The sequence below is a fragment of the Muscardinus avellanarius genome (genome assembly GCF_963383645.1).
Source record: "Muscardinus avellanarius genome assembly, chromosome: 3".
Classification (NCBI taxonomy): Eukaryota; Metazoa; Chordata; class Mammalia; order Rodentia; family Gliridae; genus Muscardinus; species Muscardinus avellanarius.
The window spans coordinates 139,169,937-139,196,865 of record NC_137788.1 but is presented as its reverse complement, the minus strand read 5'-3'; the positions used below and the strand labels follow the sequence as shown (position 1 = coordinate 139,196,865).

The following is a 26,929-nucleotide window of genomic DNA, read 5'->3' as shown; positions in this document are numbered from 1 at the left end:
TCAATCTGGAGGCATTCTACCTTCGACCTACACCCCCAGCTCTTTTTTTTTTTTTTTTTTTTTTGCGGTACTAGGGATGGAACCCAGGGGCCTTCTACCTCTGAGCTACACCCTAGCCCTATTTTTTATTCTTTATCTTGAAACAGGGTCTCACTGAGTTGTAAAGGGCCTCACTAAGTAGCTTAGGCTGTCCACAAACTGTGATCCTCCTGTCTTAGCCTCCCAAACGCTGGGATTATAAGCGTAAACCACCTGGCTTTCATTATTATTATTAATTATTATTATTATTTATTATTATTATTATCAACAAAGTCTTGCTGGGTTGCTGAGTTTCTCTATGCTACTGAGGCTGGCCTTGAACCTGGGATCCTCCTGTTTCAGCCTCTCAAGCACATGCATGCGCCGACTTCTGCTTTTCCAAAGAATTGTTTCCATGAACATTGGCTAATTCTTTTTGTGAAATCATGCTCAGTTTTGTTTTCCTCTTCCCTGTCAGATGGCATGGGTTTGGATAGTGTTGCTTCCAAATAGGATTTATATCTGCTTTGCCAAGAGTCTTAGGACCCGTTCTGGATGTTCCTGGACAACCCTGAAAAGTTGGATCTCAAATGCACACAAAGCGTATGCTTGAGGTTTCCAATTCTCACTCAGGGAAGACAATTCTTTCCATGTATAGACTCTCCTTTCTATTACCCTTCCCTCAGAGCTAAGTAGAGAGAACTTCTGTCTTCTTGTAGTGTGTGTGTGCGCGCGCGTGCGCGCGCATGTGTGTGTGTTTACAGTAGCTTGCCCTTTTACTTAAGGCGAAAATATTTTAAGGGCCTCAACTTCATGCAGGGGTGTCAGTTTCTACTTTTAAGGAGCCTGCTGCTTTGGTGTTAATAGAAACCCTCAAGCAAGATTTCCAGGACCACAGGCCTTTCTGGGGAAGTACTCGCCACATCTCAAGCTCACTGCCATGTTTATGGTTCCTTCTTCATCTTTGGCATCTGAGGACTTCTTGTTTCTTCTGTGATCATAGCTATGATTTTGGGTAAATGTATTTTATGACACATTTGTGTTTGCAGTAGAAATAGTTCTAATTTCCATTTTGCCAGACCCAGAAATCCTTGCATTAATTTTATAAGGTTAAAATGTTAAATATAAACTTCTGGGAAGATAGCGACGGAGCAAAACGGGGCTTACGAGCCCCGCTAACAACCAATCTCTATTACCAAAAAATCAGCACCTTTTATAGCCAGAAAACACCATCAGCAGAGAAACAAAAAATGTAATTTTAAAGGACAGAGAAAAAGAGGGCTGGAAAAACGAGACACCAGAAACCAGACCGCAGTGCTGCAGCCGGAGCCGTGGCGTGAAGCGGCGGGCGCCATTTTGCCTTGCAGCACCAGGCTCCAGAGAGGAAGGGAACTCATAACGGAGTTCAGAAACCAGAGAGGAGATACGCCAGCCTCACGCCCGAGAACGCGGCAGCAGCGCCTTACTGCTGGCGGCAGCGGCGAGTTCACTGGACAGCACCAGACCAACACACTCAACAGCCCAGCAAGCTCTAGAGAGGAGCGGCGGACAGTGAGCCGAGGTGAGCCGCTGCGGAACAGCCGGGCAGGATTCGGCAGATCTCTTGGTGCAGGGAGCATCTAAAGCTCCCAGGGGCTGGGCTCAGCGCACCCTGCAGGGACCCAGAGTGGAGTTCAAAAACAGAAAAGAAATACGCCAGCCTCACAGCCGAGGGCGCAGCAGCAGCGCCATATTGCTACCGGCGGCAGCAGCAGCGAATTCACCGAGTCCACGACAGCTCCATCTGCGCACTCAACAGTGAGTCAAATTGGGGCCCCTAGAGGAGAAATCCCAGTACTGCACTCCCAGGGACTTGACCCAGTGGGGGAGTGGTGGTGGCAGAGATATCACACCATAGGAGAACGCCCAACCTGGCATTGCCCCATGGTCTAAAGCAGCCTCGATTGACTCCCAGGGTCTGAGACTCTGTGATACAACCCAGTAAAGGAGTAGTGGTGACTGAGATACCACAGACTCGAGATCCAGAGCACCTTAAGTGAAGTCGTAGTGACCCAGGGAAGAACCCAGAGAAGGCACAAACTTCCGAAATCATGGGAAAGAGGAATAACAATGGAGCAATGAATGCCCACAACCCCACAACATCAGAACCCGATAAAACAGAAATTCAGAGATTTCTAGAAGATCAACTCAGGAAAATAACTGTAGAAATAATAGAGGTGTTTCAAAAAGAATTCAGAGAGAGCCAAAGAGAGATAAAGGATGCAATTAATGAAGTAAAGGCCTCAATTCAAAGTACAAACAACCGATTAGACCACATGGAGAATAGAATCTCGCTCCCAGAAGATGATCATTCAAAAAATGAATGCAGAGTTTCTAATTTAGGGAAAAAAATCCAACAGCAGGAATCTGACATTGAAAAAATATGGGCCCATTTTAAGAGAGCTAACCTAAGAATAATTGGAATAGAGGAGAGAAAAGAAGGTGAAACCAAAGGGATTAACAATCTTTTCAAGGAAATAATAGCAGAAAAATTTCCAAACATAGAGCAAGAGGTCGATACACAGGTCCAGGAAACTTATAGAACTCCGGTTAGAGAGGATCAGAGAAGAGGATCCCCACGCCACATAATTGTCAAAATGACCAATGTGGAAGCCAAGCAGAGAATCTTAAAGGCAACAAAAACAAAGGGCCAAGTGACATTCAGAGGCAAACCAATTAGAATCACTCCAGACTTCCCAAACCAAGTCATGAGAGCCAGAAGGGCTTGGAGTAACATATTCCAAACTCTGAAAGAAAACAACTTCCAGTCAAAAATTTCCTACCCAGAAAAACTTTCTATCAAATTAGATGGGGAAATAAGAAGTTTCCACGACAAACAGAAACTGAAGGAATTTATGTCTTCAAAACCAGCACTAGAGAAAATACTCAAAGAGATTAACTACAAAGAAGAAATAGGTAACACACACCAGAACCAGAGAAACAAGATTTTCCATCCAACAGACAACTAAGATTGGTTATCTGTGGAGATTCATTATTTATGTTAGTCTTTTACCTATCTCTAAATTGTATTATTTGCTTTTATTGTTGCTAATTTTTAGGATTTCTAGCTGGAATATTAATATACCTTCAGATATAGCATTTGGAAATATTTTATCCCATTCTATCAGTAACTTTTAACTCTATTTACATTGTCTTTGGATATACAATTTTTTTTATTTTTTAGGGAGTTTATTTACCCTTTTGTTGCCTGTGCCATTGAAATCATAACCAAGAAATCACTGCCAATTTCAATGTTGTGAGGTTTTATGACCCAGATTTTCTTCTAAAAGTTTATAGTATTAAGATTTATACTTAGGTCTTTTATCTATTTTGAGTTAATATTTGTAAATATGTTAGGTAAGGGTCAAATTTTATTCTTTTTGATGTAATTATTATTTTTCAACAATATTTAGTTAAAAGATTAGTATTTCCTCCACCAAATGTTCGTGGAAACCTTGTCAAAAATAACTTGACAATATATGGAAGAATTTATCTCTAGGCTTTTATTTAACTCCAATGGTTTATATATCTGCCTCTGGAACAGTACTACACTGTTTCAATTATTGTAGCTTTATATGGTTTGAAATCAGAAAATATACATCTTCTAGCTTTGTTCTTCTTTGAGATTGTTTTGGGTATCTAGAGTCCATATTCCATATCAGGATAGATTTTTTCTGAAAAATAAATAAATAAATGTATGATAGCTTCACCTAAAAAAAAAAAAGAAAAGAAAAGAAAAAAATATTCTCTGGTAAGAAAGAAAGCAAAAAGAAATATTGAACTGTTATCTTTTAGTTATCAAAAGCTTGGTATCAGACAAATGAAACTGTTCTGTGAGATTATCATCGTTAATATTGGATAAATTGCTATAAAACTAGATGTCAACCACTAAGCCAAGCATGGAAAGGAGGGATGGGGAGGGAACGGGGTGGGGATCGGGTAGGGGCTAACTGGGCGATGTGTGCATGTATGTCTACAAAAATATTTTCTTTATACCACTATGATGTATGAATACATTGCACCAATAAAAAATAAATATAAAAAAAATGTTAAATATATAAATGATCATTCTTATAATCTGTTTTTCACCAGAGTTACTGACTAGCCTGAAAACTCTCTTGAAGCTTACATGGGTACCAATGTCTCCAAATGTGGACTGGCTGAATGACCAGGCCTAGATACTTTCCCTCTTGACAAATGTCTGGTCATCCATCTTTGCTCGTGTCCCGGCTTCTGATTTTCTCTAGGATTTGACACTTGCTATGGAGCACAGCACCTACTTTCTAACTTGGTTTTCAAAGGATGCATTTGTTTAGTCATCGTTTATCCTTTAATTCCTCTTAACAATTGTTCTGAACATTGTGTGATTGAGAACCAAGGTTTATCCCCTCTCTTGGGAACAGACTATAGCCAGACAGTCACATTTGGTAGATAGCTTTGTGAATTACTCATTCAACACACACTTACTGCTAACCTACTGTGTGCCAGGCCCTGAAGGTAGAGTGGACAAGACGGAATGCTTTCTTCCGCGGAAATTATGATGAAATCAATCAAGATAAGATAGCATTAGCATCTAGTATATTCTGCTCAACTTTGAGGAAATAACAAGAGATAAGGTTCCTGATTTTTCCAGCAGGCAATAAAGACACAATATTAAACTTTAATAAAATGACAAGATACGGTGTTTAGGTGCAAATACTTTGGTAGATAAAAAAAAAAGTTAAAAAAAATCTGGATACTTCAGAATTTCTGAAAGGGGGGGTATACCCAAAGGGCTGTAGGAAGGGGAAGGCGAGACTTTGTGGATCACCACGAGGAACCTGAGCTTCTGTCTAAAGACAAGAGACAGAAATAATGAACAACCTTCCCCCTGGAAAAAGCACACACGATTTATGAGAACAGGAGAGGGGTGATTAACGTCCTTCTCCCAACTCTGTAGTCTACTCTTCTCAATCAAGCTGGCTTGCTCTACTGCTCACTCGATCCCAAGCCTACAACGGAATGTTCAAGAATTCAGCTTTAGCTGGGTGTGGTGGTGCACACCTGTAATCCTAGTACTTAAGAGGCTGAGACAGGAGGATAGCAGATTTGAGACCAGCCTCAGCAACTTAGCAAGATTCTCAGCATCCTGGTAAGATCCTATTTAAAACAAAAAAATAAAAAATAAAAAGGGCTGGGGCTGTAGCTCAGAGGTAGAATGTCCTGAAGTTCAGTCCCCAGTACAAGAAACAAACAAAACATTAGATATATGTATACAGATCGTCTCTAGCTATATGATCCACCTCGTTTTCTTAATCTTTTTAAAAATTCAGTTGTTGCTTGCCTTACTTCTTGAATGAAATCCTTGAGTAGGGTCCAATCAGTAGCCCCTCTTTGATTTTAGCTAATTCTAACTTCCACGCAAACACAGTTCATTTGAATCACGCAGAACTTTCTCAAGTGTGCAGTTTCTTTATGAGAGTTCGGTGGAAATTCCTCTCCCCAAACTGATTCTATGAATGACTGTCATAGAAACGTCACCATCGCATATTCAAGGTTGGCCAGAAACCGATTTTGCAACTCTACTGAAGGACCCAACTTTCGGAGCCCCCATTGGTGGGCCCCCTTAGAGAAGTCAGTGCGGGGAACCTGTGCAGTGTCTGAAGATAAGGCCCTTGTGACCAGAAGGGTCAGAGCAGGAGGGGACCCTGGGTCCCCCACTCGACCAACCTGAGTTGCCTAAACCAGAAAGAACCCACGATATGATTCTCAGGAGAGTGCGGGAATACTGGGTCTGTAGACAGCTTTCGAAAAATCCATACCAAGCAGTGCACGCCTGTAATTCCGGTACTTGGGAGGCTGAGACAGGAGGATCACAGATTCGAGGCCAGGCTCAATAACATAGAGAGACCCTGTTTCAAAATTTAAAAATAGGGCTGCAGCTGTAGCGCGGAGATAGAATGCTACTGGGTTCAATTCCCAGTACAGCAAAAAAATAAAAAATAAAAAAAATAAAAAAGGAAAGAAAGACATTTACAGCCGACTTCCCTACCTCAACTACTCCCTATAAATCTAACAGGAGCGAGGCGTGGTGGCGCATGCCTGTAATTCCAGTACTTGGAAGGCTGAGAAGGGAGTATTTCAGGTTTGAGGTCAGCCGCATGAAGTAGTTCAGACTCTCATCAATCTAGCGAGACCCAGTTTCAAAACAAAAATAAAAAGCCGGGCGTGGAGGCTGAGACAGGAGAATCCCAATTCGCGGCAGCCTCAGCTACTTAGTGAGGCCCTCTGCAACTCAGTGAGACCCTGTTTCAAAATGAAAACTAAAAAATAGGGCTGGCGTGTAGCTCGGAGGTAGAATGCCCCTGGGTTCCATCCCCAGTACCGCAAAAAAAAAAAAAAAATAGGGATCGAGGTGTGGCTCGGAGGTAGAACGCACCTGGGTTCAAACCCCAGTATCACACACAGAAAACAACAAGAAAAATTTAACATGAAACTACCCTATCCAGCGAAAACAACAGGAAACCCTGGCGCCAGTGATTTCAAAAGGCTCAGAAGCCACGCCTCCCCGGAACCGGAAGTATTGAGCTAGCGCCCCTGCCGGCCGGCTATTTATGAGGAGTAGGCCGCGTTGAAAACTACAACTCCCAGAATGCAGCGCGGAGCTTCCGGTTTCCGGCGAGAAGGCCAGAGTGAGTGTTTACACCGGCGGTTCTGCGGCCGGGTTCCTTCCGAGGGACGGGTGAGGGCTTTGGGTCCCTGGCTGCGCGGGCTCAGCGTGGGTCGACTAGATAACTGGTACCACGGGGGAGGCAGGGTCGCCGCCTGGTAGTGTCCCTATCCTGCTACTGCTTTCTGTGACCTTGGGTCGAGTGATTTCATCTTTCTGAGTCTCCGTTCCCTAGTCTGTAAAATTGGGTAACGATGCCTGCTCCAGGGGACTATTGTGAGGATTAAGTGAGATTGCTATATAAAAAGACTCACTCTTGTGCTTTTTTGTTTGTGTGTTTTGTGGTGCTGGGAGTTGAGCCCAGAGGCATTCTACCTCCGAGCTACACACCCAACCCTATTTTTTTTTAATTTAAAAAAAAATATTTTGTGGTACCAGGGATATTCTACTTCTGAGCTAAACCCCAGCCCTATTTTATTTTTTATCTTGAAACAGGTTACAGAGGGCTTCACTAACTTGCTGTGACTGTCCTTGAACTGGAGATCCTCCTGTCTCAGCCTCCAAAGGACTGGAATTACAGGTGTAATCCCACACCAGGCTTATTTTTATTTTGAAACAGAGTCTCACTAAGTTACTGAGGCTGGCTTCAAACCTGTGATCCTCCTGTCTCGCCCTCCCAGCTATGGTGATTATAAGCCTGTGTCACCATGCTTGGCTTATTTTATTTTTATTATGGTTCTAGGGATTGAACTCAAGGGTGTTCTACCTCTGAGCTACACCTCCAGCTCTATTTTATTTTTTATTTGGAAACAGGGCCTCTCTAAATTGCTGAGGCTGGCCTTGTGATCCTCCTGCCTCAGCCTCCCAAGTATTGGAATTACAGATGTGTAATTCCAAACCACGCCTGGCTCCTTTTTTGTTTTAAACCTGAAGGTGATTGGTACTTCAAGGATACTTGAAGGTTTGCTGGGAAACCTCACAGCCTTTTTTACTGAGGTCCTATATGGAATCTATAATGACAACTATAACAAGGATTTATTTTGGTGGTTCTGGGGAGTCAACCCAGGGGCATTCTACTGCCGAGCTATATCTCCACCCATATTTTTATTTTTACGTGTTTTGAAAACAGTCTCATTAGGTTGATAGAGTCTCACTACTTGCTGAGACTGTCCTTGAACCTGCGATCCCCCTGTCTCAGCCTTCCAAGTACTAGGATTACAGGCATGTGCCACCATGCCTAGCTCCTGACTTACTTTCTGAGCATTCATATGTGGCAGGCATGGGGACCATAAAGCTGAAAAATTCTAGTCATTCTTTCAAGGATTTTCAAGGATTGGGGTCTAAGGGTGCTAGTGTGAGACTAGGAAGGGTATAGATAATATGAGGCCTTTTTGCCCTCAGGAGACGGGAATGTGAGAACATCAACTGAGAAAGAGGGGAAGGCGGCAGCAGCTGAGAGTGTGTTTCTGTTGGTAGGAGTTTGCTAAGAGGCCCAAAGGGAAGCTTGCAACATTGAGAGAGTAGCAAGGGGTGTAAAACAGAGGAGTGCTTTGCTATGTGTGGAAGTTGAGTAAGACGCACTTAACCTATTGGAGAAGTGGGGTGGGGAAGGCGCCTTTTGGAGAGGAATGATGGCAAAGGGCCAAATGAATGCTTTTGTAGGCTGGGTTGTTGAGCTGATTTATTCATAAAGATGCTTTGGAACCATTGGGATTCTTGGCAAGGAAGTGATTTGACCAGAACTGTGTTTTAAAATCATGAATTGGGTAAGATGGGCGTGGTGGCGCATGCTTGTAATCCCAGCATTTGGGAGGTTGAGACAGGAGGATCACACAGGTTCGAAGCCAGCCTCAGCTACTTAGTGAGGCTCTCAGCAACTTAATGAGACCCTGTTTCCAAATAAAGTATATTTAAAAAAAATAGGTCTAGGAGTATAGCCTGGAGGTAGAAAAGCCTCTGGGTTCTACCCCCAGTACCACCAAAAAAAAAAAAATTAAAAAAAAAAAAATATATATATGAATCGGGTAGCAGCATAGATCTTTGACTGAGACAAGAAAGCTGGGGAACTTGTTATAAAGCTGTTGTAAATAGAGCTTCAACAGTTGAATAAAATAATCAGAAATAGGGAACATAGAGAAGGGACAAGATGGGATAATCTCACTTGAACCTCACAACATTCCTATCAGGTTGGATAGTATTTTATGTCCACTTTATTTTTGGCGGGTCTGGGGATGGAACCCAGGGGCATTCTACCTCCGAGCTACACCCCCTGCCCTATTTTTTATTCTTTATTTTGAAACCAGGTCTCATTGAGTTGCAGAGGGCCTCACTAAGTAGCTGAAGCTGTCCGTGAACCGCGATCCTCTGGTCTCAGCCTCCCAAATGCTGGGATTACAAGCGTGCGCCACCACGCCCGGCTTATGTCCACTTTAAAGATGAATAAACTGAGGCCTGGCCAGCTGAAGTTCCTTGCAGTCCATCACAGGATGAATTAAGGGAGGGCTCCAAATCCTAGTTCTGGCTTCCTGATGTTGCGCCCGTGTTTCTCTTAACAGTCACACTGAATTGTCTTTCATTCAACCCTTGGGTGGGTGGGAGTGGAGTAGGATGGTGGTCTGTCCTCCAGCTCCTAAGGCTTTATTCTTTTACAGGGAAAAAGAGAGAGCGCGAAAGAGAGAGGATGTCTCTCTCAGACTGGCATCTAGCAGTGAAGCTGGCCGACCAGCCACTGGCCCCAAAGTCTATTCTTCGGTTGCCAGAGACAGAACTGGGAGAATACTCACTAGGGGGCTATAGTATTTCATTTCTGAAGCAGCTTATTGCTGGCAAACTCCAGGAGTCTGTGCCAGATCCCGAACTGATTGGTGAGTCTCTGTGGCCTGGGCTTGGATGGCTGTTCCGAACTCTTTGGGGGAGGATACTTCTGGAATGACCAGAGTAAATTGAGAGGTTGGGGTGTGTTACCTCATAATGTCTCCCCTCCAGAGAAGTGGGTGTTGGGTGAGTGGAAGCACAAATTATATAATAAAATTATTGCTTGCCATTTCAGTCATGTATTATACTGAATTACTAAGTCACAAAATTCCTAAATTGTGATACCGTTCTTTCACTGAAAGGCCCTAAATTTAGGGTGGGCTAACGAAGGAGTTATTGATCAGGATGTGTAGAAGGGTGTATGGTCGGTCGGTTACAGGGAAGACAGGAAGAAAAGAAATGATGATGCCAAGGTGTTCTAAGTGGAGGAAGGAGAAATTTAAGTATAATATAGTTAAATTCTGCTGCGAAGGTAATTCGTAGTAGCCAAGGGTTTCTTTTTTTTTTTTTTAACAAATTTTTTATTGAACATAAACGGTATACATTTAAACTATATTTGGTGCCCTCTCCCCCCACCCCCATTTTCCCTTCCCCCCTCCCACCAATGGTTGTCCAGGGTAAGCATGTCATATTCATAATTTTACACATATTCAGATGTAGACCCTCATTAATCAAGATCAGCCTTCCTCCTCTCCTATCTTTCCATTCAAACTTTGCTGATATTTCCCCTCCATTATCTGGAGTCCCGCTGGTATCCTCTGTGTTCCCTAGTTTGGGCATATTAGAGGAAACATATGTACCTTCTCCTTCTGTGCTTGGCTGATCTCACTTAACATAATGTTCTCCAGGACTTTCCATCTTCTTGCAAATGATATAATTTTGTTCTTCTTTATGGCTGAATAGAATTCCATTGTGTGTATTTCCCACAGTTTTGCTATCCATTCATCTGTTGATGGAGATCTGGGTTGGTTCCATATTTTGGCTATTACGAATTGTGCTGCTATGAATATAGGTATGCATATGTTGCTGTAGTTCTCTGAATTCAACCGTAGTCAAGGGTTTCATCTGGTAAAAAAGGCATTTTTCTGTCACACCTGAATTTGTTTCATCTTTTTTGTTGTTACATTTTTCCATTCATTTAAATAGAGCAGTCTCCACAACTTTAAGCTCTACAACTCTTCTGTGGGTGGGTTCTGTGTGACATCATCGTATGAATTTGTACTTTCAAACAATGGTTAAAGTCCTTCCCTTTCTTCCTTCCCTTTTTTTGTGGTACTGGGAATTGAACCCAGGGCCTTTCTACCTTGGAGCTACGCTCTCAGCCCTTTTTGTTATTTTTTGTTTGTATGTTTTGAGACAGGGTCTCACTAGGTTACTGAGAGTCTCACTATATTGCTGAGACTGTCCTCAAATTTGTGATCCTCCTGCCTTAGCCTCCTAAGTACTGGGATTACAGATATGCGCCACTACACTTGACTTCATCTTCTTTTTTTTTTTTTTTTTTTGCAGTACTGGGGATGGAACCCAGGGGCATTCTACCTCTGAGCTACACACCCGGCCCTATTTTTTATTCTTTATTTTGAAACAGGGTCTCACTTAGTTGCAGAGGGCCTCACTAAGTAGCTGAGGCTGTCCTTGCACCACAATCCTCCTGTCTCAGTCTCCCAAATGCTGGGAACAAGTGTGCGCCACCACGCCTGGCTGAGTTGCTCTTAAGAGCCAAGTGTGATGGCGCACGCTTGTAATCCCAGTACTTGGGAAGCTGAGACAGGAGTATTATGGTTTCTAGACAGCCTCAGCTACTTAGGCCTTTCGCAATTTACTGAGAGCTTGTTTCAAAATAAAGAATAAAAAATAGGGCTGAGGGTGTAGCTTGGAGGTAGAATGGCCCTGGGTTCCAATTCCAGTACCGTAAAAAAAAAAAAAAAAGAATTTATTTCTTAAACGAGAGTATCTTTAGCGATGCATGCCTGTGTACTTGAGAAGCTGAGGCAGAAAAATCATAGGTTCTAGGCTAGTTTCAGCACTTAGTGCTACCCTGCCTAAAAAATAAAAGGGTTAAGGATATAAATCAGAAGTAGAATTCTGGGTCCAATCTAGGTCCATTCCTCAGTAAAAAAAAAAAAAAAAAAAATCTGGGGATGGAATCCAGTGTCATTCTACCTTTGAGCTACACCCCCTTATTTGTTTTTTATTTTGAAGAAAGAAGGATTTCACTAAGTTGCTGAATGTGGCCTGGAATCTATGATCCTCCTGTCTCAACCTCCCAAGTACTGAGATTAGAGACATGTGCCACCATGCCAGGTAGTAAGTATCTTTTAAAGCATATATCATTCTCCAGCTATCTGTCCAATCAAAATAAAGTTCTCAGGGAGCAGAAACTACCTAGATTATTTTGAGGAACAAAATATAAATGGGTAGTTCTTTTTTTCCTTTTTCTTTTCTTTCTTTTTTTTTTTTATGTGGTACTCGGGATGGGACCCAGACACATTCTACCTCAGAGCTATACTCCAAGCCCCATTTTAGTCTTTATTTGGAAACAGGGTCTCACTGAGTTGCAGAAGGCATCACAAGTTGCTGAGGCTGGCCGCAAACCTGTGATCCTTGGTTTTGGCTTCTCAAATACTGGGATTACAAGCGTGTGTCACCACGCCTGGCTATTTTCTTTTTTTCAACTAAGATCTGATCTACTGTGGCCGGAAGCTAAAAGATGACCAGACCCTTGACTTCTATGGCATTCAACCTGGTTCCACGGTCCACGTTCTACGCAAGTCCTGGCCTGAGCCTGATCAGAAACCAGGTGAGTGGGTGTTGGCCTTTATTCAGGTGGGCAGAGCTTCTGATCTCCAAGAGAAGGGCCTGTGTGTTCTTGAGGCACACGCCCGGGAAGAACAGAGGGTGATGATGAGAGAGGGAGATCTTTTTTTTTGCAGGTCTGGGGATGGAACCCAGGGGCATTCTACCTCCAAGCTACACTCTCTGCCCTATTTTTTATTCTTTATTTTGAAACAGAATCTCACTAAGTTGTGGAGGGCCTCACTAAGTAGCTGAGGCTGTCTTCGAACCATGATCCTCCGGTCTCAGCCTCCCGAATGCTGGGATGACGATGCTGGGATGCTGGGATTACAAGCGTGCGCCACCACGCCTGGCTGAGATCTGTTTTTTCCGCAGTAATCTCAATTGAGCTCAGTTAGGGATAGCTTTAACACTGGGTTAGACCACGCTGTTAAACAGGCCAATTGTTATCTTGCTGCCAGTACCACTAATGTAGAATATTGGTTTTTTTTTTGTTGTTTGTTTGTTTTACTTTCTAAATTCATTGCTGTTTTTTAATGGAAGGGGGAATGTGTCTATTTAAACTCTTTGGAATAATAGTTTATATCTCGGTGAACTTTGTTTCCTCTTACTATTACTTACTGTAGTTTATTCTTATGAGCAGATTTTTTTTTTTTTTTTTTTTTTTTTTTTGGTGGTACTGGGGTTCCTGGAAGCCCTTCTACCTCCGGGCTACACTCCCAGACCTATTTTTACTTGGAAACAGGGTCTCCTAAGCCAGCGCGCGCGGCTGGCTTCGAACCTGCGCGATCCTCCTGTCTCTGCCTCCCAAGCGCGGGGATTACAAGCGTGTGCCACCACGCCCGGCTTATGAGCAGATCTTATCAACTGCTTCAGGACCTGATTTGTTTAGTCAGCTAACCCCTCTTCTGTACTGGAAACTTTATTTTTCAGAAAATATTCCAACAGCATCAAGGTTAAGTTTGGAGAAAATATATAAAACCTTTAAAGCCTTTTTGATTTATCAATAAATGGTACTACTTAGAATTTATAATTTATATTATACATTTTTGTTTTAAAAACTTTCCTAAGGATAAAGCTAAGCTATGTAAGAGATTAGCTTTGTTAAATTGGCAATTTAAGAGTGTGTGTGTATGTGTGTGTGTGTGTGTGTGTGTGTGTGTGTGTGTATGTGTGTATGTGTTATTGGGGATTGAATCCAGGGGCATTCTACCTCTAAGCTATACTTGAGCCCTTTTAAGTTTTTTTTTTTTTTTTTGAAACAGTATTTTGCTAAATCACCATACACTAGTCTCTACTTGAGATCTAATGTTCAGAATTTTTTCTCAACTGGTTATTAGCTTGAAATTTACCCTTGTCTGCTGGCCTTTCATGGAACGTGCACAAGTACACAGGTCACTAGCAGCAGACGAGGACATTTTGAGACCATCATGGATCAAGAAAACAAGATCCCTACCATTTCTGAAGAGCCCATAACCTGTACATTGTCCAAGTCACGAAAGTGACCACATATCCCTCTATCATGGCTAATAAGAACGGGTGTTGCTTCTTTCCAATTACAGCTTTTACAGACATGGTGGTGCATGCCCATAATTCGAGTACTTGAGAGGCTGAGATAGGAGGATCTCAGGTTTGAGGACAGCCTAAGCAAGTAGTGAGATGCTCATTAATCTGTTTGATGAATGAGAACCTTTTAAAAAAAAATAATAAAGCTGGGTGTGGTGATGCACACTTGTAATCCTAGCATTTGGGAGGCTGAGACAGGAAGATCGCAGTTCACAGCCAGCCTCAGCTACTTAGGCCCTTTGCAACTCAGTGAGATCCTATTTCAAAATAAAGAATTAAAAATGGGCTGGGAGTATAGCTCAGAGGTAGAATGCCCCTGGGTTCCAGCCCCAGTGCCACCAAAAGTAAATAAATAAATAAAAATAAATAAATAAATAAATAAATAAATAAATAAAGCTGGGAGTATAGCTGGTAGGTAGACTGCCCCTGGGTTCAATCCCCAGTACCACACACGCAAAAAAAAAAAAAAAAGAAAATTATTAAGAAACCTAATCATAGCTGGATGTGGTAGCACATGCCTATAATTCCAGTATTTGGGAGGCTAAGACAGGAAGATCAAGGCAAGCCTCAGCAACTTAACAAGGCCCTATTTCAAAATAAAAAATAAAAACGGCTGGAGGTATGGCTTGAAAGTCAAATGCCCCTGGATTCAATCCCTAGTACCAAATACAAAAAAGAAAAGAAACCTAATCATCATAAATTGCCTCTGTGTCCAAATGACATTCAATTCAGAGTAAAACCTCATTTTCTTAAGGTTGATGCAGCCAAAGCGAAATCCTATAATTAATTTCTATGGTACTGGGGATTGAACTGTGTGTGTGTGTGTGTGTGTGTGTGTGTGTGTGTGTGTGTGTGTGTGTTTTTTACTGGGGATGGAACCCAGGGGCATTCTACCTCTGAGCTGTACCCACAGCCCTCTTTATTTTGAAACAAGTTCTCACTGAGTTGCGGAGATTCTCCCTAAGTAGCTGAGGCTGTTTGCAAACCCGGATCCTCCTGTCTCAGCCTCCTGAGTGTTGGGATAACAAGTATGCGCCACCACGCTGGGCCCCAGCCTTTTTTATTTTGAAACAGTCTTGCTAAAATGCTGAGGCTGATCTCAAACCTGCTGTCCTACTGTCCCAGCCTTCCAGGCACTGGGATTATAGGCGTGTGCCACCACACCTGGCCCTATATGACTTTCTATATATCAATTTAATGTCCTCAAGTTCCCTTTGGAGTGCTTCTCCTGGTATACTGAGCAGTAAACCAGCGTGTTCAAATGCATTTGTGTCCCTCTGCTCTGTGGCTGGAGGGTACCGGAGAGGAGAGGAACATTTATGGCTTCCATGAGCCGGGCTTTTCCCATTTGATGGTCTCACTTAATCACGACAGTGCCTCTATAGTGTAAGTGACAGCATTAGCATTTTGTAGATGAAAAAAAGAAACGGAGCCGTCCCAGCGCTTGTGGGGCTGAGACAGGAGGATTGCACGGGGTTGAAGCCAGCCTCAGCTACTTAGTGAGGCTCTCAGCAACTTAGTGAGACCCTGTTTCCAAATAAAATATAAAATAGGTCTGGGAGTATAGCCTGGAGGTAGAAAAGCCTTTAGGTTCCACCTCCAGTACCACACAAAATAAAAATGAGGGGGCGGGGAGAGAAGGGGAGGGGAGTGGAGATGAGAGGAAGAGGAGAGGAGAGGAGAGGAGAGGAGAGGAGAGGAGAAAATACCTAAGAAATGCTCGGAGGGCTGGGATGTGGATCTAGGTTTTCTGGCTCAGGAGCCTGTGCATGGGCTGCCTCCCATCCCCAGAGAACATAGCTCAGAGATGGTAAGAAGTCTGTTACTCTTAGCTGATCGCCGACTAAGGATATTTAGAGTCCTTTTCCTCCTACTTTCTGCCTGGAGATTTATTTTTGAAACAAATGGACTTTTTTTAATGGGAGGTGAAAATGAACTGTTTGACAGAAATTGTTTTGTGACAGTACTTTAGATATTTTCCCTTTGTTTTTCTTCTTTCAAAAGGAAACACATTTCTTATTCTCCCACTAGATTAGCGCCTGTAGGAGAGAGACTGTCGCTTCCTCCCTTTCTACCTGGACTCCTTTGGTGGTTCTCCATGGTGGCTTATAGATCCCTCCAGGACCTCACTTTAGCTTGCCGTTTGAGGAGGGACGTGTACCTCAAGCTGCAGCCACAGAAATAGGACTTGCTGTCCTTCAGAGCACCACGTCCGCGTTCCCCGCCTTTGCACATTTCTCTCTGGGCTTGGAAGACCTCCTCCCAGTGAGCCTCTGCCCGGCCTCAGATACCCTCTCGCATCTTCTGCTCTGGGAGGCGGCTCTGGGTCGTAGCCCTGCCTCTCGGTGATGGCTGGTGCCCATCCACATCTCTGCTGAGGTCCTCAGTGTGGCGTTTTCTAATTGTGTGTTTGATCTAGTTTCATTTTTCCTACTACCTCAAGGGTTCTTTGATGGCAGGGATTATTCCTTTTTGCATTCCTGTGACTTGTCCAAGGCTAGGCCTAGGGTAAATGCTTGGTACATGTTTGTTGAATGAATAAGTTAAGTAATTAAGATAAATTCCCTCCCTCCTTCCCTCCTTCCTTCTACTAGGGATTGAACCCAGGAGCCTTCTACCTCTGAGCTACACCCACCGCCCTATTTTATTATTTTGAAATAGGGTCTCACTAGGTTGCTGAGTCTCTCTACATTGCTGAGGCTGTCCTCAAACCTGCAATCCTCTTGTCTCAGCCTCCGAAGGTGGCGCGCAGCACCGCACCTGGCTAGGATGAGTATTTTTCAGAAGCGCCCTCATGGTAAAGACATGCCTGCTACACTGAATCCAGGAGTGTGGTTCACTTTGCCTTGGGAGTGCGCCCCTAAAGTCAGGCAGGGCTCTAAGCATACAAGCACAAGCAGCAGTCATTGGTGAGGATAAGCACACTGTAAAAGCGTGACCCAGGTCGGGCACTGTGATGCACGCCTGTGATCCCAGTACTTGGGAGGCTGAGACAGGAGGTTTGAAGGTTCACAGCCAGCCTCAGCAGTTTAGTGAGACCCTTAGCAACTTAGCAAGACTCTGTTTCAAAATAAAAAGGACTGGGGAAGGGGGTAAAATGCCTCTGGGTTCATTATCCAGTACCAAAAAAAAAAAAGTGTGACCCAGGGTGAACTTACCCAGATTTCTTTGAAATGGTCTGAGGTGCTAGATGGAGAGGTAACTAAGTGCAAGAGAAACAATGGCTAAAGCTTCCCGTGTGTACAGTCATAGCGACCAAAGATCAGAAAGGAGCGTGAGGCCCAGTGAACGCTTGCTATTGGGCGCGAGATGAAAGTTCATTAAGAGCCTTGCGAGTATAGTGTTTTCTTGGTCCTTCTTGTATTTTTTTTTTTTAAAGATTCAAAATAATGCCGCAGAAACCCAAAAGGAAATTTAAAAAAAAAACAAAAACAGCCACAGTCACCCCTTGGACCTGTCACCATCAGTGCTCTTCTTTCCTCTCCGCCCCTCCTGTCTTGGACCGTGTGTGTGTGTGTGTGTGTGTGTGTGTGTGTGTGTGTGTGTGTGTGTGTGTGTTACTGAGGATGGAACCCAGGGGCATTGAGCTATACCCCCAGCCCTATTTTTTATTCTTTATTTTGAAACAAAGTCTCACTAAGTTGCAGAGGGCCTCACCGAGTAGCCGAGGCAGGCCGAGAACCTCTGGGATCCTCCTGTCTCAGCCTGCCAAGCACTGGGGTTACGAGTGTGCGCCATCACGCCCGGCTTGGATGCTTTTTATATAGTTTTATCAGAGAAAGCATATAGGACTCTGTTCTATTTCTATTTCTCTTAACATACTGTGTCAACATTGTGTTATATTGTTAAGATGGTTTGCAGTGCACTTATTCCTATTTTAAATCCTTGTATAAGAGTCTACGGAGTTGATTATACCTTCCTCCTTTTCAAATGTAAAAAGCCTAGGATTCCTGCAGTGAGTTGTTGGCCAAAGCACTGTCTTTCATGTGGTAAGAGTCCCTTCTACTGGAACTTGAATTTGCTTATCTACTGAAGATGGTTAAAAGGAGTGCAGTTTTTACATCTGTGGGTGCTCACCTTAGAGGGTGATGCGGGGAGGGCTGTGCAGACCAGGCTGTACCTGGGCACAGGCTGAAATGATGCCGCCGTGTCCTTGCAGTGACAGGGTCTAGGCCCTGGGTGACTGTGAGTGTCTTGTTCCCTAGAACCCGTGGACAAAGCGGCTGCCCAGAGGGAGTTCCGGGTGCTGCACACTGCCCTGCACAGCAGCTCCTCCTACAGGGAGGCGGTGAGTGCGAGCCAGGGCTGCAGGAGGGTGTGAACGCTGGCGCTGGTGGTGGAGAGTGGGAGCTGGAAGCCCGTTGCCTTGGCAACCAAGAGTTCCTCTGGGAGCTTTTGCCATGTCTGTGGGCCTCAGTAGACCCCTGTCTTTCCCCAAAGAGCCTGTCTCAGCCAGGCATTGGTTGCTGATTCCCTCTAATGGTAATGCTACAAACCCCTCCTCATACTGGCCTCATGGGGTGAATATGGTTGTAGCCAAAGGATTCACGTGCTGTTTTTCCTGGGTCTCTTTCTTTGGCTTGGCCTGAACTGCCTGCCTAGCATTCCTTAGAAATGGATTTCCTCACTGGGGAAATGGGTTGATGTCTTTCTATAGGAGAATTGACAGGCAAAATTAATACAGCTGTGAACTTCTCAATGTACATGAATATGAAATATAATTGTATGGAGATTGAAAAGGGCTTTGGGGACCTAGAGCAACTGTTGTTATGGGGGGGGGCATGTAATGAGAGATTTGATTTTGCAAGTATTAGAAAGGACCACAGATGGGAGGTTTACCGTGATCGCGCTTTTTTTTTTTAATTCTTTGTTTCCCTTCCAGTAGGCCAAGATATTAGGGCAAAAGAGGCTCCTCCGTTTCCGGGGCTGTTGCTCATTGTGGTGGTGTCCGTGCAGGCACTGAGAGCAGGAAGTCTCTGGGCAGAGTGTGGCATGTGATGGGCGTATGGAGTGAGCTGGACTCCTTTCTTCTGCAGGTCTTTAAGATGCTCAGCAATAAGGAATCTCTGGATCAGATCATCGTGGCCACCCCAGGGCTCAGCAGTGACCCCATCGCTCTGGGTAAGTTCAGGAAAGGATTTAGGAAATAGGAATTGTTGGGGAAGGCAGTGACCATCATTTGAAGAATCATTGGTCTTTCGGGAAGAGGGAGAGTAATCAAGCTGCATTTCACATACTTGCCCCTAAAAGCTCTCAGTCCTCCAGAGTGCTAAGGGCCTAAGTAGCCATAAGCGAGGGTGTGAGGATGCCAAGTGAGGGCAGCAATTATCCCAAATCACTGGAAGTGGGAGATTTCCTGCGTACCTCCGTGGATGAGGGAAGAACGTAGAGATGTTGGGAAGAGACCGGTGTGTTGGTACTCAAGCCGTGACTTAAGTGCAGGAGGGAGGTGCGGCGCAGGGGAGCATCCCGGTTGGTACAAGATGGAGAGTATTTGGGTTGTGCTGCCTGGGGCTTCGTCCCCCCTTCTGCCTCCTGGATCTTGCCAGGTTTTCTCTGAGGGAGCCCTGTTCTCTTTTAGGGGTTCTCCAGGACAAGGACCTCTTCTCTGTCTTCGCTGATCCCAACATGCTGGACACGTGAGTACAGCAGTCACATTAGAGAACATGTTGTCTTTCCTTATGTGGTTGGGCCCAAAGCCTAATTGTCACCCTGGATTCTGCTCCTGGAGCCCAGCCTCAGTTTGTTCCTGGGTCTGCCTTCCAGTTGTGTCAGGAGATGAGAAGGGGCAAAGGCCACTTGGGGAATGGCAAAGCTCAAAGGCGGGGGCGTGTGGAGAGTGTCAGGATGAAGTGGAATTCTGAGGGCTTCATGTACCAGGTACAGTCCAGACTTTGTTCAGTAGGCACCTAGAAGTCTGGAAGATTGAAGTCGGGGAAAGGAGAAATAGATAGATAGGTCTATAAAACGGTAGACCTGGAAGGGACAGTAAAGACTCTGTCCCCTTATTTTGCAAGTGAAGAAAATGGCCCTACTCAGGGAAGAGAAGGGAGCTGTCAGAGGTTCCTAGTGTGGTGAGGACCAGCCCCTTGTACCAGGCTGACTGCTTCCCATCATGTCTTGTGTGAGGCCAAGGTGAAGGATCCTGGAGACTGAGAGCCTTGCGATCATTGCCGAGGGCAGATCAGCAGGAGCACAGCTTCCTGGCAGCAGATGCTGAAGACCGAGGAATTAGGGGCGGGCGCAGACGGGTCTGTCACTGTGGGGTGCTCGTTCCTTCTTAGTCACCCCTGGGTTTCTCCCTGTCCCTCTTCTAGATTGGTTCCTTCTCACCCAGCGCTGGTCAATGCCATCATCCTGGTTCTGCACTCGGTAGCGGGCAGCACCCCGATGCCGGGAGCCGATTCCTCCTCCCGGAGCATGCCCTCCAGCTCGTACCGGGATATGCCAGGTGAGCCCCGAGGAGCAAAATGTGGGCCCCTAAGAGCCGGAGTAGCCCGAAGATCTGCTTTACTCAGCAGCTATGTATAGCGCTGGCAGAGGGCGTTCCTTGGGAACTCTCAGTTTGAGTCAGGAAGTGCATCTGTCCTGTAATTTTCCAAGGGGGAGATGAAATATGGATTTGGAGAGTAACTTGAGCTGAGATCTGGAGCTGCGCCTGTGCTTTCTGTTCTTCCTCCTGAAATCTGTTCACTCTCTTCCAGGTGGCTTCCTGTTTGAAGGGCTCTCCGATGATGAAGACGACTTTCACCCAGTAAGTGGCCTGGCTGCCTGCCGTTGAGGGGAGATGGTGCTGGAAACGAGCCCCTCCCTGGGACCTGGCACTCATAGGGCTGGGAGGTGGTTGTAGGCCCTTTGCGGGCCAAGACTGTATCATACTGCTCCTTTTCTGAACCTGGGAGCTTCGCGAGTGTCCCCAGGAACTGTTCTTGGAGTGGGGTGGGGTTCATCTGGGAATTTTCCCAGTTCCACTTCCCTGACCGGTTGCCTTCCTTCTCCAGAGCACCCGATCCACACCGTCTAGCAGCACATCCAGCTCCCGCCCCGCCTCCCTGGGGTACAGTGGAGCGGCTGGGCCCCGGCCCATCACCCAGAGTGAGCTGGCCACCGCCCTGGCCCTGGCCAGCACTCCAGAGAGCAGCTCTCACACGCCGACTCCTGGCACACAGGTATGGGGCGCGGGTGGGGAACATCAAGGTCAGGCCTTCAAGGGAGAAGTGCACCAGTGGTAGAATAGATTTGCCTCTGCTGGCCCTGGTGCTAGATCTGGTCTGAGCTGAACCTTGGAGTCCTGGTGGGGATTTCTTACGGCAGCTCAGGTGAATTCCCCCTCTCTTGCCTCTGGGGCTCAGAAGTTCAGTTTTAGCGTGGGCTTGGTTCATTCTGAACCTCCCCTCCTGTAAGGTGCCCGTCTTCATCCTTGACAGGCGCTAGACTTTACCTAGTGATGAGCTACTCCTGCTTCCAAGGTCATTTCCACCAGTGCTGGGTCCTAGGCTGGGGCAGGGAACTGGGATCCATTTCCTTGAAGCGGAAGAGAATGGAACCTTTCCTGCCCACAGACAGCGTCTAGGCACCTCTGTGTAGCAGGCCCCTGTTGGGAGGTGTGGGCACCCCAGGAGCGGTATGGGGTCATGTGGCAACCATGGATTCTGTTGTGAATTGAGATCGCTCTGAGGATGGCACTGATTGCGCATTTGTCTCTAGGGCCATTCGTCGGGGACCTCACCGATGTCCTCTGGCGTGCAGTCAGGGACACCTATTACCAACGATCTCTTCAGCCAAGCGCTCCAGCATGCTCTGCAGGCCTCTGGGCAGCCCAGCCTCCAGGTCAGTACCCCTGCTTGCCGGTGCTGTGGACACCCAGCCCTCTCCTGCCTGCTGCAGGTCCTGCCACTTGGCATGCTTCAGTTAGCCACAGTGGAGGTGGGCAGGCGAGCAGGGTTCCCGGCAAGAGCGTTTGTCCCTGGTTCCTCCCACTGCCCCCGGTGACCACGGCCTGGCTCCCCTAACCGCCTGGCTGGGATGATGGCGGCGGTTCGGTCAAGCAACCATTCATTCATTCAGCATTGAACGTTGTGAGTGTGTACACTGGGCTACAGTCCAGATTCTGGGACTCGAGGCCAGCAAGGCCTTCTCTCTGCCATGCAGGGTTCCCGGCAGTATAGAACTGGGCGGGGGGGGGGGGGGACAGCGAGGCCTTGAAGCCTAGATGCTTGAGGTGAGAGCTGTCAGGCAACACTTTCCTGAGGAAGGGGTTTTCTGCTGATTGTGAAAAGGCTAGAGATTAGCCAGAGGCAGGGAAGGGGTATTTGTTATAGGAAGGAGATAGTCTTCCTGTGGAGGCAGATGGACAGAGGTGTGAGGCACATACTGAAGCTGCAAGGCTAGAATGCAGCGCCCCGTTGTAGGAGGTCCCGAGACGGTGTTGAAGGAGGAGCACAGAAGCCTGGGAGTGAGGGGCCTTGGATGCCAACCCAGGAGATTGACTGGATCACCAGGGAGACTTGGGAGGGGTCGCCCTGACAGCTACGGGGAGACCCAGGCCTCAGCATTTTATCGCCTGTCTCCATGCACGAGCTGTTCATTTGACATCTGCTTTCTTTACTCCTCACGGGAAGCCCATGTGAGGGGTGTGGCTTCTGGAACCTCTCTGCGACCCAGAGCCCTGCAGTGGTGAAGGCAGGCTTCAAGTCCGTGTGGTGTTCACTGCTCCATGTGGTCCTCGTGGACAGTGAGGGCACAGGCACAGGGCACGTGGACGCGGTGTCTTCCCCAGAGAGATGGCCATTCACTTGGCTCTGCATCTCAGTGCTTCCCTGGGCTTTGCCTGGCCTGCCACGTGACTCTGAGACGGCTGCGTGCTTTAAGCCCCCGTAGCCTCACCCCTGCCTCTGCATTTGCATTTCTCCCCCTGCCTTCTCCTTCCTACATGTCAACATGGTCTTCTCCAAGCCACACGCTCCCTCCTGTCGTGAGATAGGGATATCAATGAAGACGTGAAAGCGCTAGCACAAAATGCGGGCGAGTTTCCTTAAATCTTTAGAGAAGGCCTTTTCAGGATGAAACTCAGAGTCCAGGAACCATTACGTAAAAGAGTTCATGAACTCGGAGTTTTTACATTAAAGTGAAAATTTTTACCTGGAAAGCCAAACCCAAACAACAACAAAAAACAAGCAAAGTCTAAAGGCTAACAAGGAAAAAGATAAACGTCACACAGGAGGCAAAATCTTACTGATATATAGAGTTTCTAGAAATTTAAGACCAGTAACTCCCTAGAAAAATAGGCAAAGGATATGAACAGATTATTCACTGAAAAGGAGGTACAGGTGGCATTAAACCCATGTAATTCCCAGCAGTCCCATTTCTCAGAATTTATCCTGGAGATGTGAGTGCACGTGGGAAATGACAGTTGTGCAGTTAGTCACTGTGACGTTTGTAATGGTAAATGACTGGAAATAGCCCAGCCTCGGTATGTTTATGGACATAGATGGGTTGGAATATTACATGATTATTAGAATGTTTTTTATGTACCCAACATGAGATCTCCAGGATAGAGTACGGAAAGAAAGAACGGAAGGGAGGGAGGGAGGGAGGGAGGGGGGGGGGGAAGGTTAGAAGCCAATCATGGTGAGACATGATACCTATAACCCCAGTACTTGGGAGGCCAAGACAGGATCTTAGGCTTAAGGCCAGCCTCAGCAACTTCATCAGACCCTGTTTCAAAATAAAAAATAAGGGCTAGGGGTGTAGCTCAGAGATAGAATGCCTCTGGGTTCAATCCCTAGTATCAAAACAAAAATAAAAAAGAGGGCTGGGTGGATGTAGAACAGGGGTTTAAGAAAAGAGTGTAAGCTGGGCATGGTGGTACATGCTTGTGATTCTAGCACTTGGGAGGCTGAGACAGGAGGATCTGGATTCGCAGCCAGCCTCAGCTACTTAGTGAGGCCCTCTATGACTTAGTGAGACCCTGTTTCAAAATAAAGAATAAGCCGGGCATGGTGGCGCACGCTTGTAATCCCCGCGCTTGGGAGGTAGAGACAGGAGGATCGCGCAGGTTCAAAGCCAGACGTGCTGGTTTAAGAGACCCTGTTTCCAAATAAAAAGTATAAAAAATGGTCTGGGAGTGTAGCCTGGAGGTAGAAGGATTTCCAGGAACCCCAGTACCACCAAAATAAGTAAAGAAAGAAAGAAAGAAAGAAAGAAAGAAAGAAAGAAAGAATAAAAAATAGGGCTGAGAGTGTAGCTCAGAGATAGAATGCCCCTTAGTTCAATTCCCAGTACCAAAAAAAAAAAAAAAAGAAAGAAAGAAAGAGAAAAGAAAAGAAAAGAAAAACAAAAGGGTGTAGGTATAGGAACATATACTCACATTTCCTCCAAGGAAATGAAATGGGTCACCTTGGGTGCAGGTAGGAATAGCTGAGAGTAAGACTTTACTGTATATCATGTTAAAAACAAACTAGCTTTAAAATCTTAGCCAGAGGCCGGGCGTGGTGACGCACGCTTGTAATCCCCACGCTTGGGAGGCTGAGACAAGAGGATCACACGGGTTCGAAGCCAGCCTCAGCTACTTAGTACTTAGTGAGGCTCTCAGCAACTTAGTGAGACCCTGTTTCCAAAAAAAAAAAAAAAAAAAAAGGTCTGGGAGTATAGCCTGGAGGTAGAAAGCCTCTGGGTTCTACCCCCAGTACCATAAAATAAATAAAATAAATAAAATCTTAGCCAGGCATGGTGGGCACGCTTGTAATCCCAGCATCTGAGAGGCTGAGACTGGAGGATCAAGGTTTGCAAATAGCCTTAGCTACTTAGTGAGGCCCTCCGCAACTTAGTGAGTCCTTTTTCAAAATAATAAAAAATAGGGCAGGAGGTATAGCTTGGAGGCCGAATGCCCCTGGGTTCCATCCCCAGACCTGCAAAAAAAAAAAAAAAAAAGTCACCCATTTATCTGTGTCTGTACAGATAACTGAAGAAAGAGTGATCTTTTAGATTTTTTTGTTTGTTTGTTTTTGTGGTACTGGAGAGTCGACACAGAGGCATTCACCTCTGAGCTACACCCCCAGCCGGCCCTATTTTTAATTTTTAAAAATTTTATTAATTTCTTTTCAGGGCTGGGGATTGAACCCAGGGGCAGTCTACCTCCGAGCTACACCCCAGCCCTATTTTCATTCTTTATTTTTGAAACAGGTCTTGTTAAGTTGCAGAGGGCCTCACTAAGTAGCTGAGGCTGGCCGTGAACCAGTGATCTCCTGTCTCAGCCTCCCAAGTACTGGGATTTCAGGCATGCGCCAACACGCCCAGCATGTTTTTTTATTTTGAAACAGGTTCTCACTAAGTTGTAGAGAACCTAAGTACTGAGGCTGTCCTTGAACCTGTGATTCTTCTGTCTCAGCCTCCCAGGTACTGGGATTAACAAGTATGTGCCATCATGCTAAGAATTTAGATAGTAAATAATTTGTTTCCTCCTTTGATCCCCTTTTACTGTAAAACTGTGAATTTTTCTCTTTGCCCTCAAGCATTGAGTCTTACTAAAGCCCGAGTCACCATCAGTGACTTTGTGTAGGATTCCCATTTTCTTTTCTTTTCCCTGAAAGCAGAGACCAAGGTGGAACTTCCTTAGGATCCCAGCTAACAGCTTCTCTCCAACCTGTTTTTCCACAGAGCCAGTGGCAGCCCCAGCTGCAACAACTGCGTGACATGGGCATCCAGGATGACGAGCTGAGCCTGCGCGCCCTGCAGGCCACCGGGGGGGACATCCAGGCGGCCCTGGAGCTCATCTTTGCCGGAGGAGCCCCATGAACTGCTTGCTTCTCCTGAGTCCTCAGCAAGTTGCAGAGACTGCTGCTGGTGGGAGGCACCTGTGCCTCCCTCGCTCCTCCCCAATATACCTGGTGGTTAACTCTACTGCTTGTCCAGTGCTTGGCTTTTCTGAGCTGGTAGAGCCACAGGGCAAACATGGTGTGCAGTTTGGGTGCTGTGGCATCCAGGTCAAAGTTGGCTCCTGGGTGGAGGATGCGGGCCCCATATCATGGGATGCTTTGTGATACCCATGTTTACCTCTGGGACAAGTTTCCTGTAGTAGCCCCCAGGCTCTTTGGTGTTTTGGGGTGTGTAGCCTCAGGTTGCTCCAAGGCTGAAGGAGGACTGCTGCCCAGTCTTCAGGGTGGCTGCTGTGTTATAGCTACAGCCAGGAGAAGCTCATGTTTCTGGGGTGTCCATAGTCTAGGGACCGGCCAGGTAGACTTTCAGGGAGCAGGTAAGAGGAGCTTGTCCTCCGCATTACTCCCTCTCTGAGGCCTTCCAAAAGATTCCTGGTCTCTGGCCTTGCATTGCCTTATTAAGTGTCCTTTGACACTTATTTTGTCACGATGCCAGAATCCAGGCCTCAAAGCGGAGCCCAGAGGGCGGGCCCTCTCTCTCCTGAAGGCATAAGTACAAAAGCAGTTAAATAACAATACCAAACAACACCAACGTGAACACAGCTCCGCTTTAATATTGCAGAGAGGGCACCACCCCCAGGTGCCGCTCTATCTGCCTGTGCTCATGTTCCCCTTGGCACGGCGTTCTCTGGGGTGTCAGACATGTCCAAGTTGAGAAAGTAGGTTTCATATGCTCTGACTACTTTAAGAAAAACTCCTTTGCCCTCGATGGTGTTTGGATTCACTTGGGAACCAGCCTGAGTGGAGAGGAGCTCAGAGGTCCTGTCTCAGGCCTCAGCAGATGTTCCATCCACGCCATTCCCTCTGGTTCCACCTCTGCTTATCTCCTGGGACAAAGGGCTCACTGTTACCCAGGCATGGTGGCGCATGCTTGCAATCCCAATACTTGGGAGGCTGAGACAGGAGGATTGCAGGTTCACAGACAGCAATTTAGTGAGGCCCTCCACAACTGAGACCTTGTTTCAAAATAAAGAATAAAAAAAAAAAATAATAGGGCTGGGGGTGGCTCTGAGGTAGAATGCCCTGGGTTCTATCCCCAGTACTGGAACAACAACAACAAAAGGCTCACTACCACCTACTCACTGCTCTCTAGAGAATTACCCCTCGTTCC

General features: G+C 46.0%; 1 protein-coding gene across 5 annotated transcripts; it reads left to right on the top strand.

Annotated features, from left to right (window-relative positions):
- Positions 1–6,688: 6,688 nt before the first annotated feature.
- Positions 6,689–25,678, top strand: UBL7 (ubiquitin like 7; the record flags this gene model as incomplete). 5 transcript variants are annotated; one of them, XM_080693433.1, is made up of 11 exons in its annotated part: positions 6,689–6,728; positions 9,358–9,570; positions 12,201–12,320; positions 18,088–18,170; positions 18,919–19,003; positions 19,464–19,521; positions 20,200–20,333; positions 20,587–20,636; positions 20,884–21,051; positions 21,590–21,712; positions 25,541–25,678. In XM_080693433.1, 11 exons carry the CDS (start codon positions 6,689–6,691, stop codon positions 25,676–25,678), a joined length of 1,212 nt encoding a protein of 403 aa, XP_080549559.1. The 5 variants fall into 5 exon arrangements, with proteins under 5 accessions (XP_080549559.1, XP_080549558.1, XP_080549560.1 ...); XM_080693432.1 differs by having other exon boundaries at positions 6,689–6,778; XM_080693434.1 differs by lacking the exons at positions 6,689–6,728; positions 12,201–12,320 and having other exon boundaries at positions 9,387–9,570.
- Positions 25,679–26,929: the final 1,251 nt, after the last annotated feature.